The sequence below is a fragment of the Mus caroli genome, unplaced genomic scaffold, assembly GCF_978045245.1.
Source record: "Mus caroli unplaced genomic scaffold, Mus_caroli_1 scaffold_1, whole genome shotgun sequence".
NCBI classification, from domain to species: domain Eukaryota; kingdom Metazoa; phylum Chordata; class Mammalia; order Rodentia; family Muridae; genus Mus; species Mus caroli.
The window spans coordinates 147,124,104-147,139,781 of NW_028227256.1; the positions used below are offsets into that span (position 1 = coordinate 147,124,104).

The 15,678-nt window shown below is 38.8% G+C and overlaps 1 protein-coding gene across 1 annotated transcript in view; it reads right to left on the minus strand.

Annotated features, from left to right (window-relative positions):
- Window positions 1–15,678, minus strand: part of Pla2g4a (phospholipase A2 group IVA) — a 134,516-nt gene that overhangs the window by 102,382 nt on the left and 16,456 nt on the right. Inside the window, exon 2 of the mRNA XM_021162091.3 lies at window positions 5,554–5,652. Coding sequence (XP_021017750.1) covers window positions 5,554–5,586 — 33 coding nt within the window. The 5' untranslated portion in view covers window positions 5,587–5,652. The remainder of the gene's footprint in view (window positions 1–5,553; window positions 5,653–15,678) is intronic.

Sequence of the window (15,678 nt, forward strand, 5' to 3'; positions counted from 1 at the left end):
ATGTATGCATAGGTGTTTGCTTTTATCTCCCTGCATGTTTAACACATAAATTTAGACAAAAGATCACAAGACAGGAGAAAAGGATATTAAGGAAGAGGGAGAAAGTTGAGGGTATGGTACTTCTAAAATAACAGACAAGTTAACAATGCAAGAGATTTTGCCTTTTCATAAATTTGGATGTTATAACAACTAGACATCTAGATAAAGACAAACCAAGACTAATAATACTTAGGCTTAAAATAAAATGAAAAATGCCTTGGAAAATCCAACCTTGGGAACTGGATTTTTCTACCTAAGAGACCTCAAAATTAACTAGTTTAGATGTCTGCTAGAACTCTAGCACACAAGAGATGGATACAGGAGAATAAGGATTCAAAACCAGCCCTTGCCATAAGGTGAGACTAGGCTAACCTTCGTGGGATCCTTGTTAAAGAACAGGAAGAAAAAGAGGAAGAAGAAAAAAGATAATGAGGAGAAAGAAAGAAAAGGAAAGTAGGAGAGGGATGAAGAAAAAGGAAGAAGGAAAAATGAGAAGGAAGAGGAAGAAAGAGGAGGGAGAAGGACAGGAGGGGAGGAAAAGATAGAGGAAAAAGAGAAAGAAGTAGAAGAAGAGGGAGGGTAGAAGGAGAAGGAAAATGAGAAAGAGAGAGGAAGGAAGAATGGAAGGAAGAAAGGAAGGGAGGAAGAAAGGGAGGGAGGGAAGGAGGAAGAAGAGATCACACACATAAAATTATTCTTACATGTAAGCTTGCTTACCTGCCAAAAATCTGTGCTCATCTATGTCTTTGAACATGTAATGGCCTATGAATATTCAATGTCTAAAATTCCCCTGTAGTATGAAACTTATGAGCAATACTTTTATCTATCTCTACCTTAATCCTTAAATTGTTGCAAGGATATTCACAGAAAGTGCTTCTGCTGCTTCTCCTCCTCCTCCTCCTCCTCCTCCTCCTCCTCCTTCTTCTTCTCCTCCTCCTCCTCCTCCTCTTCTCCTCCTCCTCCTCCTCTTCTCCTCCTCCTCCTTCTCCTTCCCCTTCCCCTCCTCCTCCTCCTCCTTCTCTTTCTTCTTCTTTCTTCTTCTTCTTCTTCTTCTTCTTCTTCTTCTTCTTCTTCTTCTTCTTCTTCTTCTTCTTCTTCTTCTTCTTCTTCTTCTTCTTCTTCTTCTTCTTCTTCTTTTTGGTTTTTCAAGTGTAGTCCTGCTGCCCTGGAACTCACTCTGTAGACAAGGCCAGCCTCGAACTCAGAAATCCTCCTACCTCTGCATCCCAAGTACTGAGATTAAAGGCATGCACCACCACTGCCCAGCACAAGTGCTTCTTAATAAAGCACAGAAGAAAAATATTATCATCACAAGGGCTTGTTGAGCACACATCAAATTCAAGGCATTCTACTGGATGCTGCCTCTCAGTCTTCCCAAGATGCCTTCTGTCGACTCCATGAGACAACATTATTTTATAACAGATTTTATAAAAATAATATGTATTACTATAAATTATATTAGGCTTTAGTATCTAAGATAATTTATTTGTGAGTGAGTGAGTGAGTGTGTGTGTGTGTGTGTGTGTGTGTGTGTGTGTGTATGCCATGTGTGTGGGCAGCACAGAGAGGCCAGAAGAGGTTGTTGGGTGCCCTGGAACTGGAGTTACAGATGGTTGTGAGTTACATTGCTAGAACTCTGGTCATCAAACTCTGGTACTTGGGAACAACAGCAAGTGGTCTTACCCACTGAACCGTCTCTCCAGCCCTGTGTATTAATACTTACATTTAAAGATCAATAAAGTATAATTCTGTTAGGTTAAATGATTTATTGGTGAGTTATCTTTCATAAAAGGTAAACCATTGTTAGATTCCAGTATGACTATCCTCTGTGTCTTCTCCTTTGTACACTCCTGGCTTGAACAGAGACCAAAGCCAAACCAATAGTAATTACGATGGCTTCCACTTACTGGAAGAGAATAGATGGTTTCCTACATTAGAAAAAGTCCTGTTTCTGCATGTGTAGTTGACCTACCTAGAGATCTCGAAGCTAGTCTTACTCTGACCCTTCCAGCCCTCTGTTCTAATCTGTGCCTATTTGCATTAGTCTCAATTCATCTTAATTACAAGTAAGGCGCACTCCCATATTCCTCATAAGAAATCAGTCCAAACAGACCACTTTCTTGATTTACCCAAGTTAACTTTGGAAACACTAAAAAAGCTTCAGATGTCGCACTGTTTCCTAAACACTGCCACCACAGTCTCCACCGTCTCATCCTCAGAGTTGTAAGCATGAAGAAGGGAGTAGCTATAAAGCAGACAGAGCTTGCACTGTTGGAGAAATGTGTGTTCATTGTTGATAAATGATTATCCCTATAGTCTAGGAGTGTCTTGTCATGGCATCCCAAAGCCAGTATCCAGTATCACATATCATTTCAAAGGAGCTTAGTCTGGGCTGGGTCCTAACTTGGATGATAGACGGCTGCTTATGGCTTGGAGATGCCGCCAAAGGAAATGACATTGACTCCATAACTAACATTCTCCAGGGGAAACCAGTGACTCAGGACAGTACTAGGCAGGAGCTGGCTCTATTTCTATTGAGATGTCAAATCTAAGCCCCAGTCTCTGACTTAGTCACCAAAATTAAGCCTTGCCTGCAGGTCTAGAATTACCTTACTTTGAGTGTCTGTCCTCATCCTTAATCTTTTCCATAGTGAATTAAACTTTACCAAACAATAGGGGGAAAAAAAGCCAGTGTACTCAGTTGATTCTGTACAATTATGTTGACATTGGTAACTAAGATGATTAACATTGAAAAGTCAACCAACTTAGATCAAGCCAATATGATCACTGTGATGGTTTGCCTAGAGTCAAAATTGTACTGTTAAAAGAGCTAAAGAAACTAACCTAAAACTAATCAGGTGGAAGAGAAGATAGAGACTATACATAAACAGATGCACTTTAACCAAACCCTAATCTGAAGGCTGCACTAAGGATGATATTACAGTCAGGACGGACAGAATCTTACTACTGAGAAGAGAGATAGTGATCTTTGATCAGCAACTAGCAATTCCAACTGATTTCAGAGCCGTAAAAAAACCTCCACCCTGATATTACCCTCACCTTTCTTGCTTATTTTCAGTTTCACTTCCTGATGTGCAGTTTCACTGTAGGACAAGTACCTAGTGTGGGTACTGCCCCATCCTGTTCCTTCTCTCTAAAGGAATGATCAGCATTGTCTCATTCTTGTAGGAGCACACAGACTCCCTTTCATGGTCACACTAAACAATTGATAACTGGGGACTCAGAAGGGCATGTGGGGTAGATGGTAGAGGAGAGATAGACAGATATGATGAATGCATGCTGTATGGATGTTTGGAAATACCATTCCAAACTGATTAAAATGTCCAATAGCTGCAACAACTGATGGGAGAAAATTCAGTTAAGACTATCCTAGCCCTTGAAACAGAAACAGAAAGACTGTGAGTTCATGAGCTTGTCTCAAAAAAAAAAAAAAAGAACAGAAAGAAATTACACAATGTGTACCATGGGGATAACATATAAAACCCTCCCATGCACTGGCAGACATTTTAATGCAGCCCAGGCCATCCAGAAAACAACCACTATGGAACTAAGATTCAGTGTGTCACTTTCTCTAGGCATCTGTTGTTTGACAAAACTTTCCCTAGGGAGATGCAACAAACATATCTATTCTTCCAAGACAGTGAGTCTATGACAGACCAAAACACAGATGCTACCACAATCCAACTCACAGTGGACTAATGAGTTTTTCTGCAACTACAGGAGTATCAGTGCCAGGTTCCTTACAGGAGCAGAAATATATCAAAGACATCAGCATCACCAAAACCCACCCCAGCATGGGTGACAGTTTCCAAAAGCTTGGAACCTGGAGCACTCTGCACAGCCTGCACACAGCTCACCAGGTTGGAGAAAGTCCTTTGGAAGTCACTCTAGTTTTAAATTTCCTTCCAGGAAGCTGGATCTTCCTGAACCTACTATGGGTTGTTTAGCTCCTTCCTGCTTAAGGAGAATCCCTACAGAACAGAACACTTCAATCTTGGAGGAAGCTGTTATTACAACAGCATCTGATAGGAGCAAACCAAGCTCTGTCCTTGAGAAATAATTCTACCTTTAGATTTCTTCATGAGCAAACTCTGAGGCAATTAGTAGCATGAAGAGGTAAGACATCAAGACAATGACCCAAAGATAGACTTACCCATATTCTTGCCATAGTCCTTAAAAGTCCTTAAAAGAAAATCTCAAGAAGTGGAAGTGCATAGGACCACAACCACATGGAATGGAAGTTATAAAACTTGATGAGATTTTATAAAGAACTAAGGAGAAATTTGAGAAGTGAAAGATAAACATTAATAGCCTTAGTCTGGACAGATGGTTCAATGGTTAAGAAGGCATCCTGCTCTTCTAGAGAACCATGATAAGCTTCCCAGCTCTGTAATCAGTTGGTTCCCAATTGTCTTATCTCCAGCTCCAGGTGATTGGACACCTCTGGCCATCTTGGATACCTGAGCTCACCTTCACATACCCACACAGACACAAAATTAAAAATGAATTAATTATCTTTTTAAAAATCTTGGTAGCCTCTGGATTTCTGAAATACATTTCATGGTACAAAAGCAAAAACATGAATAGTAATTGCAATGTCTACATTTTTTTCCAGTAAAAAGAGAGCTTGTGGCCAGACATGGGTAAAAGAGAAGAATCATCAACTACGGTGGATCTTTTGACAATCAACTTAATATGATTCCTAATTTGAATTAGTGAACTGCCTAAACTAGACCATCCTCACTGTGATAGGATTTCCATCACCCAATCTGTTGATGGAACTTGAATAGAACAGAATATAGAGGGTGCTTTCTTTTTCCTTGTCTTGCTATTTGAGCTGAGAAGTCTCATCTCGCCTAAGATGAGTTCTTGGACTGTAATTAACACTAACATATCCCCTTCATTCTCAAGCCCTGTGATGGTTAATCTTAACTGTCAACCTGACATACTAGAATCACTTGGGAGAAGAGTCTCAGTGAAGGGCTGTCTAGATCAGTTGACCTGGGGATGTGTCTTATGGGTATTATCTTAACTATGTTATTTGAATGAGAAAATTCAATGAACACAAAGATGCATGCATTCATTCTCTCTGCTCTAGACTGTGGATATGACCAACTACTTCATATCACTCCATCTTTATTTCCCCACTATGATGGACTGCTAATCTGGAATTATGAGCCACACACACCCTTTCTCCTTTAATTTGCTTTTGTTAGAGTAATTTATCACAGCAGTTGGAAATGAAATTAAGACAGGACTTTATATTAGCACTAAATTATGCCTCCACATATTCTGTGTCTCCATCTTGAGAAAACAGATGATGAGGCTTCTCATACCTTGCAATCTTGTTGTCTTATCCTCTGTATTATAGTTAAGTAATTAATAATTGTGATGGGCTCTGTTTGCTGGCACCCATGTGTGTGTGTGTGCCACACACACACACACACACACACACCACATAAGTTTCCCTCCCAGAAGGAATGTACCACTTACTATAATGTGCTGATAAGGATCTATGAAAGACATTTTGGTCCCAGCTGCAGAAATTCTCACACTTCCCAGGTCTTCTCTGGTACTGTAGCTTCTTGAAACCTACAAAACAAGCAATCATTATCATTAAGTTTCCTCCTCGACTAAGTTCCAAGGTTAAACCATGGTGACTAGGCATCTTAGGATATGCAAGTCTACAGAAGTAGACCAGGTCTACTGAGCTCTCTCTATATGACTTTTCAGTATATATTTTTTATTTATGTACAGCTTATAGGGGAAGGTTAAGCATAGTTTGCATTTAACTTCTATATTTATTCGTTCAAATTTTTTCAAAAGATTTTTGTCTTAGTTTACTTCTACTTGCCAAGTACATGATGAGAAATTTACTGAATTTTAGAAAATTAAAATTATTAATGAGGGACTAGAAAGATAGCTCAGCACTTAACAGCACTGTAATACTCTTGCAGAAGACCTGGTACACCTCACCCCACCCACATGAGGCATCTCCCAACCACCACTAACTCCAGGTCCAAGACATACAAAGCCCTCCTCTGGCCTTCAAGCATATCTACACTCACTAGTGCAAATCCACACTCACTCACACATATGCATAACTAAAAGGAGTAAAGTTCTTTCTAAAATTATTACCTCAAGAATACTTAAATGATGCATATTCTTTGCATTTTCAGTTCCTTAGCATTACATAAATTCACAATAGGAAAATAATAGCTTTCTCACCTTAGGTATTTATTAGGAGTCTTAAAATGCATTCATATTAAATGTGAATTTTGCTGATAGAATTTCCTTTTACATCTAAGCCTCCAGTTTAAATGGAAACAGTTAAGTGAAAGTAGACTTCCAGTTTATTTATTAATTGATCGATTTATGTCAATCAACGCTCTTACACAGCTGTGACAACCTGCCAATAAGATGTACCCATTCATGTAATAGTAGCATGACTGTGAAAGGGGTGTCCAACTGCTTTCTTCTGGTTGAATTTGAATCCTGCTCCACAGGAGGAAATCTATGCCTGGTACTAACAACCTGGTCAAAACCCTGTGGCTAAGAAAATCATGAGTCCTAAGACAGTGTCTACTCTCCCTATTTTCTTAAATGAGCATATAGAACGGACTTCTAAATATTTCTGTTTATACTACATATCAGTGCTGATCTCAGGCATCACCAGATTTCATTTTTTAGTAGGCAGTATTCTTAACTGGTCAAAGTGCTAGAACAATTGACTGTTAAATCCTTAGCCTTCAGTGGAGCATCTATATTAACCCCTGGCACTAAGGCTCTGGGAACATTGTGGAAGATGGAACAGAAAGAATATAAGAGTTGAAGGTTGTGAAGGAATATTGTGAAACACTGTCTTGTAAACATGACATGGCTCCTGTACACAGGAACTCATAACAGTTGTGGCTACATGCTGTGGATTGCTATCTATGCAGATGAGAGCAGGTGAAATATAAGGGTAGAGTCTATGATTGGGCAATAAAAAAGGAAGGCAGGGCAATGAATTTTAGAGAGAGAGGAGAGGGAACAGAAAGGACAGAGATGAGAGAAAGATAGAGGAAGAGGACAAACTGGATCCATGTGGCTTTAAATAGCCACAGGTAGCTATGGATATCATAGAAGAGCATAGAATAATATAGGGCAATTTGACCAATCTAGGTGGGCAGCTTGTGTCAATATCAATTGGCTCTGAGTTCATTGCGTGGGCATTTTGTGGGTTGAGAATTTATTGCTATAAATCTGACTGATAAATTACAAGCCTCTAGAGTTTTGATTTTACTAGGTTATGGGGATTTGGGACAGCTAGCCACAAGGGGCCGATGGTTGGGAAGATATGAGCGATGGGGGGAGGGAGGGACAGGGAAGAACCACCCAGGGGAAACAGGGAAGACCATCACAGTTTGCAGTTACCAATGGGGGAGGGGAAACTGCATTACTGGAGCATAGCTGGCATCAGCGTGGATTGATTTTTAATTGTTACATGCTACAACCTGCCAGTACCAAGTTCATCAATATTTCATCATGAGTGAATGGGGCTTATAAGGCCTGAACATTATATACCTGGACATGAGCTTGAGTTCTTGGTCCTGTCTCCACCTCCCTAAGGCTGAGATTAAAACAGCATATCATCATGCCCAGCTTAAAGATAATTATGTTTACTTTTAGCTGTGCATTTTTAACATTTTCTTATTTGTGCAGGAGAGAGAATGTGTGTGAGTGTTTATGTGTATATCCATGCAAATGTGTCACTTGTAGGTGAAGGTCAAAGGGTTACTTATAGGAATGGTTCTTCTACCATGTCGGTTCCATGAACCAAATTCATGTTGCAGGCTTGGAATTGAGCATATTAACTCAGCAAACCACGTCGCTGGTCCTGCTTATCATATATTTCTATCAGGCTGCACAAAGCATGTTTGTTTCCAAGACAGGTTTTCTCTGGGTATCCCTAGCTGTCTTAAAACTATCTCTGTAGATCAGACTGGCCCCAAACTCACAGATTTCCACCTCCCTCTGCCTCCCAAAAGCTGGGATTAAAGGCTGAACCATCATTGCCTAGCATGTATACAGAATTTTAAATCAACTTTAAACCATCTTTCTGGTTTTGTTTCAATAAACCAATATAAAGCTGTTGTGGGTTTTGTTTGTTTGTGTGTTTCTGTTTTTCATTGCCTTACTTTAAACTTAAATGAAACATTTTCCAGGCATGGCAAAACACACATTCCCAGGACTCACCGGTAGAGGCAAGAACAGTAGGAGTTCAAGTCCAACCTGGGCTTCGTGAGATATTTGTCTTTATTTTCTTTCACCACCCATAGAAAAATGTGATGATAAATGAGGCTATCACCAAGGACCTCTGTGTTACAGTTTTAATGTTTGGGCTCACAGAAGTTAATTTTGACATTTAGTTTCCAAAAGTCAGATGGAATGCTACATGCCTATAATTCCAACACTTGGGAGGTAGATATAATCAGATTAGCAATTCAAGGTCAGTTATCTACTCCTTCAAAATTTGAGATCACCCTGGGCAACATGAGACCCTATATTTAAAATTTTAAAAAAGAAAATGCAATTGATGATTTCAGATTATTATTCATCTTGCTCAGCTTCTCCCTCCAGGAAGCCTTGAATTCCTGTCCTGCTTCTCTAAATGATACTCTGTAACATGAACTTGGAGGTCAAATTAACTGCTTCCTCCTCTAGTTGCCCTTGCCCACGGTCTTTATCTTAGTAAGAAAGAAGCAAACTAAGGGTATGACTAACACACAACCTGAGGTTTGGAAGAGATAAACTACATGTAAACTGCAACCCTATCTCACTCTGCTAATCCCTAACCACGAGGCTAATCCAACTCAAGGGGGCATCCAACATTGTATTCTGGAGTTTTCAAGCACCAATACTTAAATGTACACATATTCTCACATAAACATAAACACATGAACATAATTACAATTGAAAATAATACATAAGTCCAAAACTCACAAAGATTGTGATAACATACACAATACCTATACAGGTTCAAAAAGGGAAAAAAAAAATCCCAGCTCTAAGAAGGGGAGATGAACACAGAGTTCTACTCCTAACCTAGAAGCTATTACAATCAATCGATACCTTCTGAGAAAGGGAAAATTATTTTCTCCAATAGACTATCTCTGGGTATATAACCTATAAGTCAGGGCAGGCCACATTCCAGGAGAAACTGGCTAACACAAAATGCACTTTTTGCTTTGTTTTGTTTTGTTTTGGTAGTTTTTTTATGCTTACTATGGGTTTTTGTTTTGTTTTGTTTTGTTTCTTTTTTAATGTTTAGGTTTTTTTTGTTGTTGTTATAGTAGATCCATATTGGAATCTGTGAAAGCAAAGAGGGTTATGACTGGTATTTTCACGAAAATTATTCTCACCCAAATTATTCATGTTAAAAGCTGTAGGTGGGCTATGGTGTAGTTCTGTGGCAGAATGGCTGTCTTGCATGTGTGTTGACTTCTATAGCTATTGAATTCACAAACTGCAGCTTTAGAGAAACAAACATTTCTCGGTAGACTAATCTGGTCATTCATGCAACCCCTAGGTCATTGCTAAGTACGAGCATATGTTAGGCACCAGATACAGTAAACAAGGCAGAGCTCCTGCCTCCCAGAAACCTAGAGATTGTAGACAAAGCAAAGAACAACATAGTGCTGCACAACACCTAACGCTTCTATGTTACTAAAAGCAGGATCATCTTCTCGGATTGATGCCTTCTGATGGAAGGGCACCTTGAAATCTACCTCCTCTGTGAAAATAGTTTTCATGAGTCCTTTAGTCTTATAGCAGAAAATCAGATCGTCTTCACTTGATCAGTAAATGATTTTTTCATACTTATTTACTTCACACTAAAACAAGAAAACTTTTTCTGCCATACCATAATATGAATGTGTACACATACATATATATGTGGAAGAAAGCTTAATGTGATGCTTTCACTAGGAACATGGTACAGTATTGTATTGTCCCGTTTGATTAAATGATAAGAGAAGCCCACCAAAATCGTTTTATGGCTCAACTCACACCATTTGACGAACACTGATGTAGGAGACTTCAAGATTAGATTTTCATCTACATCCCCATTCCCGTCCCATTTCCTTCCTCTTTTCTATTCACAACCATACAGATCACCTTCCCTTTCTCCAAGTGTAGGAAGTTCTCTCAGGTGCAAAACTATAATCTGCTTCTTTTGTCCATCCACTTATTTAACAAATATTCAAGTAGAATATTTAGCTATGTCTATCAATCATATTCCAAGGTCCCAGAGATAAAGCGACAATTGACATAGCTGCTCATCATTGTAAGAACTTATATTTTACAGAACAATCACAAAGCAAATAACGTAACAGGAAAAGGCAAGCGTCTCCTAAAGCGAGGCTGTGAAGAGGGTAAACGAGTGGATTTAGAAGATAATGTTCCCAGCAGGCATGTGGAGGAAGTGAGAGAGAACCTGTGGCTACTAAATAAAAACCAACAGCAAAAATGGTTGGTGGTGAGGTTACAAAGGAAGCTGGGTTAGATCCTGCAGGCCTCGGTAGGCATCACTTGTATACCAGCTAAAAGAGACCTAAGCGTCAGAACTCAGCTTCAAGGTCACTACCACTGAGAGATTTTTCGGTGACCTTCAAAGCATGTCTGATTATGTTTGTGTTTTATATTTCTTCAAGCCTTTAATTCCCATTCCAACATGTCTGCCTTCCTTTATGGAACTAAAGCCAGACTTATAGTCAGTGGCCATGTTCACCTTGCTGTTCTGTGTGCATAGCACGGTGCCTACAGCAGAGCAGGTTCAAGATAAAGATGTGTTCAATGGATGATGGATGATGGACAGAACTAGGAATAATGGCAAGCGTGTGCATATAGGAAGTTCTCACAATAACACTCTTTCAATGGTCCTCCTGTTCATTCCTAACTATATTTAACAGCAAAAAAGATGCTATAAATGAGCCTGCACTTTAAAAAATAAAAAGAGGAAGAAGGAAAATTCCACAAGAACTGAGATGACTCTTCATTTAGAGGAAATCTGTTGCTGGGGACCAAAGCCTGGTGTCAGCAACTTTATTTCCTCTTTTCCCATCCAGTAACTCCATTCATAACTACCATGTTCACCATCCGACTATTAGCCAAAACCACATCCTCCAGCCAGACCTGGACAGACACTTCCCTGGCAGGAAATGTGTTTGAGACAGTTAACAGGTTAAGTATCCAACTAATATTCTTTCTAAATGTTTATATTATTCTGTGGTAATTTCATATATGCATACAGTGTACTTAGATGCAACTAATATTATTAAATCCACCCCCATCTTTCCTTGTCTCCACCTCTCTAAAGCTACAGCATTAAGAACTACGAGATAACTAGATAATAGACAAACATGACTCATGGCATTAATCCTTTAGTCCTAGAACAACTTCCTTTTTCTTGTCTCCTTTAATTCCACCCAGGTCTAAACTTTTTCCATCTCTCATGAAATTTCAGGCTGCCTTAGAAGATTTCCGTTAACCTTTGCAATGAGCCAAAGTAATGAACTCATGGATTTAGATACCAGGTCCATTTAGAATGGAAAGCAGAAACTATTGCAGGAAGAGAAAGTGGATCACTTACTTTCCTTCTCCCTTCCTTAGATCTAATATTTCTGCTCCATTTTTTAAACTTCTTTTTCTATGGCAAAATGCACTTACAAAGAGCAATTTAGATGAGGAAAATGGTTATTTGGCTTACAATCATAGGCTCCAGACCATTATTAAGGAGAAATCAAGGTGAGACATCAAATAGTCACACCACATCTATAGTCAACTCCCTAGAACCAAATCAACTAATGATACACATCTGTATCCTAGTAGTCAGGAGATAGAAACATCAGGAATCCAAGGTCATCTTCAGCTACATGAGTTTGAAGTCAGTTTGTCATAAATGAGACACTATCTCAAAATCAAAACAAAAACCAACAGAACAAACAACAAAACCATGCACAATATATAAAGTACACCAATAATCCAAATTTAGTATTTTTTATTTTACAAAAATATGTTAGCATCTTGGCTAAAAGTTCCACTTAAAGGTTGAATATCAAGCTAAACAAGCTTCCAGAACAGCAGAGAAAAGAAGTTGAAAAGTTCTTGCTACAGAAACACTGACAAAGCAGAAATGTCATAAGTAATCAATTAACAACTCTTCAAAAGAATATAAGGCATAGGAACATATCTTCCAACATGCCAAGAACCAGAGAGAATGAAGACCTTTGGCATTTTAGGAAGGAGTTGTTCCTACCCTCCCCAGTTTCTCAGCATGAAATTCTAACTAGTAAGGCAGTGCAGCCTTGTGAATACACACATCTCTGCTGCCTTGCTGGTTGTTACTGGACAGAACATGGAAAATTCCACACCCCAGAGGTTGTCAGAGAAACCAAAGATCACAGAAGCAACCACCAGATACATCTTATGCTATAATGTGATCCATACTGTCTGAGACAACAACAAAACCAGACAATAGACTAGCCAGAAAATTAAATATGGCAAAAAGAACAATGTGTAAGGCTCCAGATACAATTTCCAACAAAACAGATGTGGAAAGGTTGATGGAGAAAGGCCTTGGTGATGTCCAGCATATTCCTGATGTACTGAAAGAAGATGGGCAAATGCCCATATAAGGTTCACTGTCTCTGGTTTTATGTGGAGTTCCTTGATCCACTTAGATTCAACCCTATAGGTGGAACAACAATATGAACTAACCAGTACCCCCCGGAGCTCTTGTCTCTAGCTGCATATGTAGAAGAAGATGGCCTAGTCGGCCATCAGTGGAAAGAGAGGCCCATTGGTCTTGCAAACTTTATATGCCTCAGTACAGAGGAACGCCAGGACCACGAAGTGGGAGTGAGTGGGTAGGGGAAGGGGGGAGGGTATGGGGGACTTTTGGGATAGCATTGGAAATGTAAATGAAGAAAATACCTAATTAAAAATAATAATAATAAAAATATGTTTAAAAAAAAGAAAGTGGGTAAAGTTATGCCATGTGAGGATCCTAAAGGCAGAGAGGAAAACATAGCCAGGGACTTATAAACTGTCCGAAGTTAGAAGGTATTCTTCAAGCCACTTGCAAGACAGATGTCATAGCAGAGATGTACTACTTATTTAAGATCCTTAAGTAAATCTTTGCCCAAGCACTGGCTGACAACTAAACCATGCTAACCCAGAAAGAACCTTAAGAAAAGGACACAGAAAGCAAACGCAAGAATGGGGACAGAGGTAACCTGAGCAAACATTCCTAAGCTTGACCACAAGAGAGCACGTCTGTGAAAAAGTTGAGGACCGTCACTGAAACAACTCAACAGTAGCAATAACTTACCCATAGAACATTTCAGAATCAAAAGACACCATCACATACAATTTACACTTTGGTGTGTAATCTAGACTTTCATTTTCAGAAGTAAACATAAGAAGGCCAGGAAGAGGGCTCAGCTGGTAGAGATGACTGCCACCAAGCGTGAGGACCTGAATTCAGACCCCAGGATCCCCATGGTGGAAGGAAGAACCCCCTTCTGCACATTGTTCTCTGACATCCTCCACACAAGCTCCATGGCAAGCACACACATAAACACGCTAAATAAATACATAAATAAATAAATAAATAAATAAATAAATAAATAAAATGTAACAAGGTTTTTAAAACAAACAAATGAATAATAAAAAGGACAACAAAAAATAGTGTTAATCATACACCAAAAATTTCCAAGGAGAAAGAGGAAAAGAAAAAAAAAATGCTAACAAATAATTGGCTGAAATTCCATTGGACCTGATTTAAAAACATTTCAATAAAGCTCAGTTCCTCCAAGTAGGGTAAATACAAAGAAGAATGTTGTCTAGACACATAATCAACCTGGTGAAATTCAAAGATAGAGAGAAGAATTTTAAGAGCAAGGAAATAACAACTGCACATGCATGAGATAACCAAAGATCAACAAATGCCTTCTCATTGGAACCAACAACATCCTGAAGACAGTGGGACCACATGGTCAAAGTACACAAAGAATCAAGCTGTACATTGAGAAAAACAGAGCCACCAAACTCTTTCAGAAATATGAGCAGACAGAATATCAGTATAATGGCCTATTCTGTTGATCATTTTTTATTTACCACTATATATATAGTTATAAATGTAGCTATATTGGAGTAAGGAAATGACAACAGATGATCTGAATTCACAGGAAGAAATGAAGAATATCAGATTCAATATAAGTTTTAGTTTTATCTCTATATTTTATAGAAGGATGAGGTTTATAGAAACATGATTTATAACAATGCAGATATGATACATGGAACAGCAATAGCCAAATAAGTAGAGAAGCACTGTAACTACATGGAAAGACTATTTTACAAGAATAAGTTACTACTCACGTGAAGAAGACTGTAATAAATTAATACATTAGCTTAATTCCTAGAACTACTAACAAACTCATTCAAATATCATTGAAATATTAACAAAATTATCTAAATGAACCACCAGGCCAAAATCAAACAAACAAACAAACAGGATCACCAGAAAGTAGCTACTGATTACAGGGATCAGAAGACTAAAAATAAGTCAATAGAGAAATGAGATGCAGTTAAACAGAAACCTCAATGGCAGAGAAAATTTCAAACCCTATCTCTATCAATAATAAATATGAAACCAGATGAGGCATCACAGATCTGTAATCCCAGCACTTGGTAGGCTATGTCAGGAAGATTATAGGTTCAAGGTCAGCCTGGCCAGAGAGAACCCTGAGAGCTACTGTATCTGCTGCTGGTTGCCTGCCAGGAGTAAATCATAAGACTCTATTGCTTAAGGCACAGCATACAAGACTAGAGAATTCAAGACGAAAGTGATTCTTCCTCCCAGACAGCTCGTTTTATAGTTTTCACAGATACTATACAGGCTCTTGGGCTGCTAGGGAATAATTATCATCAACATTCTCAGCTATGGACCCTGTATGTTGTATTACCAACCTGCAAGGCAAAATGAGACAATATTGGCATGACTGTGGGCTAACAAATTACTTTCTAATTGGAACTGAGGTCTTCTCTCCACAAGAAGGAATTCATGTCTGGTACTGAAAACGTGATCAAAGTCAATGGTCAGTGAAGTCATGGGCCTTACTGGTGATGATACCCTGGTTTGTTTTGTTTATTTGTTGTCGTTATTGCTTTGGGTTTTTTTTTGGGGGGGGGGTTAGTTTGTTTTTGAGATAGAGATATACACAGAGATAGAGATAAAGATATAGAGATAAATAGAGATAAGATAGATATAGATTAGATTAAGATAGGGTTAGGGATGGGATAGGGATAGGGATAGGGATAGGGATAGGGATAGGGATAGGGAGAGAGATAGATATGATGGTCTGCCAAATTGCCTTAAAATATTTATGCTTTTACCCATAAACAAGGCTGGTGTCAGTTTTGATCAAGTAGCTCACTTTGTGTAGTGTGTAGAGGTTACTGTATAGACTCATACCTAGTCAAAATGCTAAGAATAAGGCATCCCTAAATGCACAGTCATCTATATCACCTTTCCCAGAGGCTCAAGGGACACTGTAGACCAGAAGATGGAAAGAA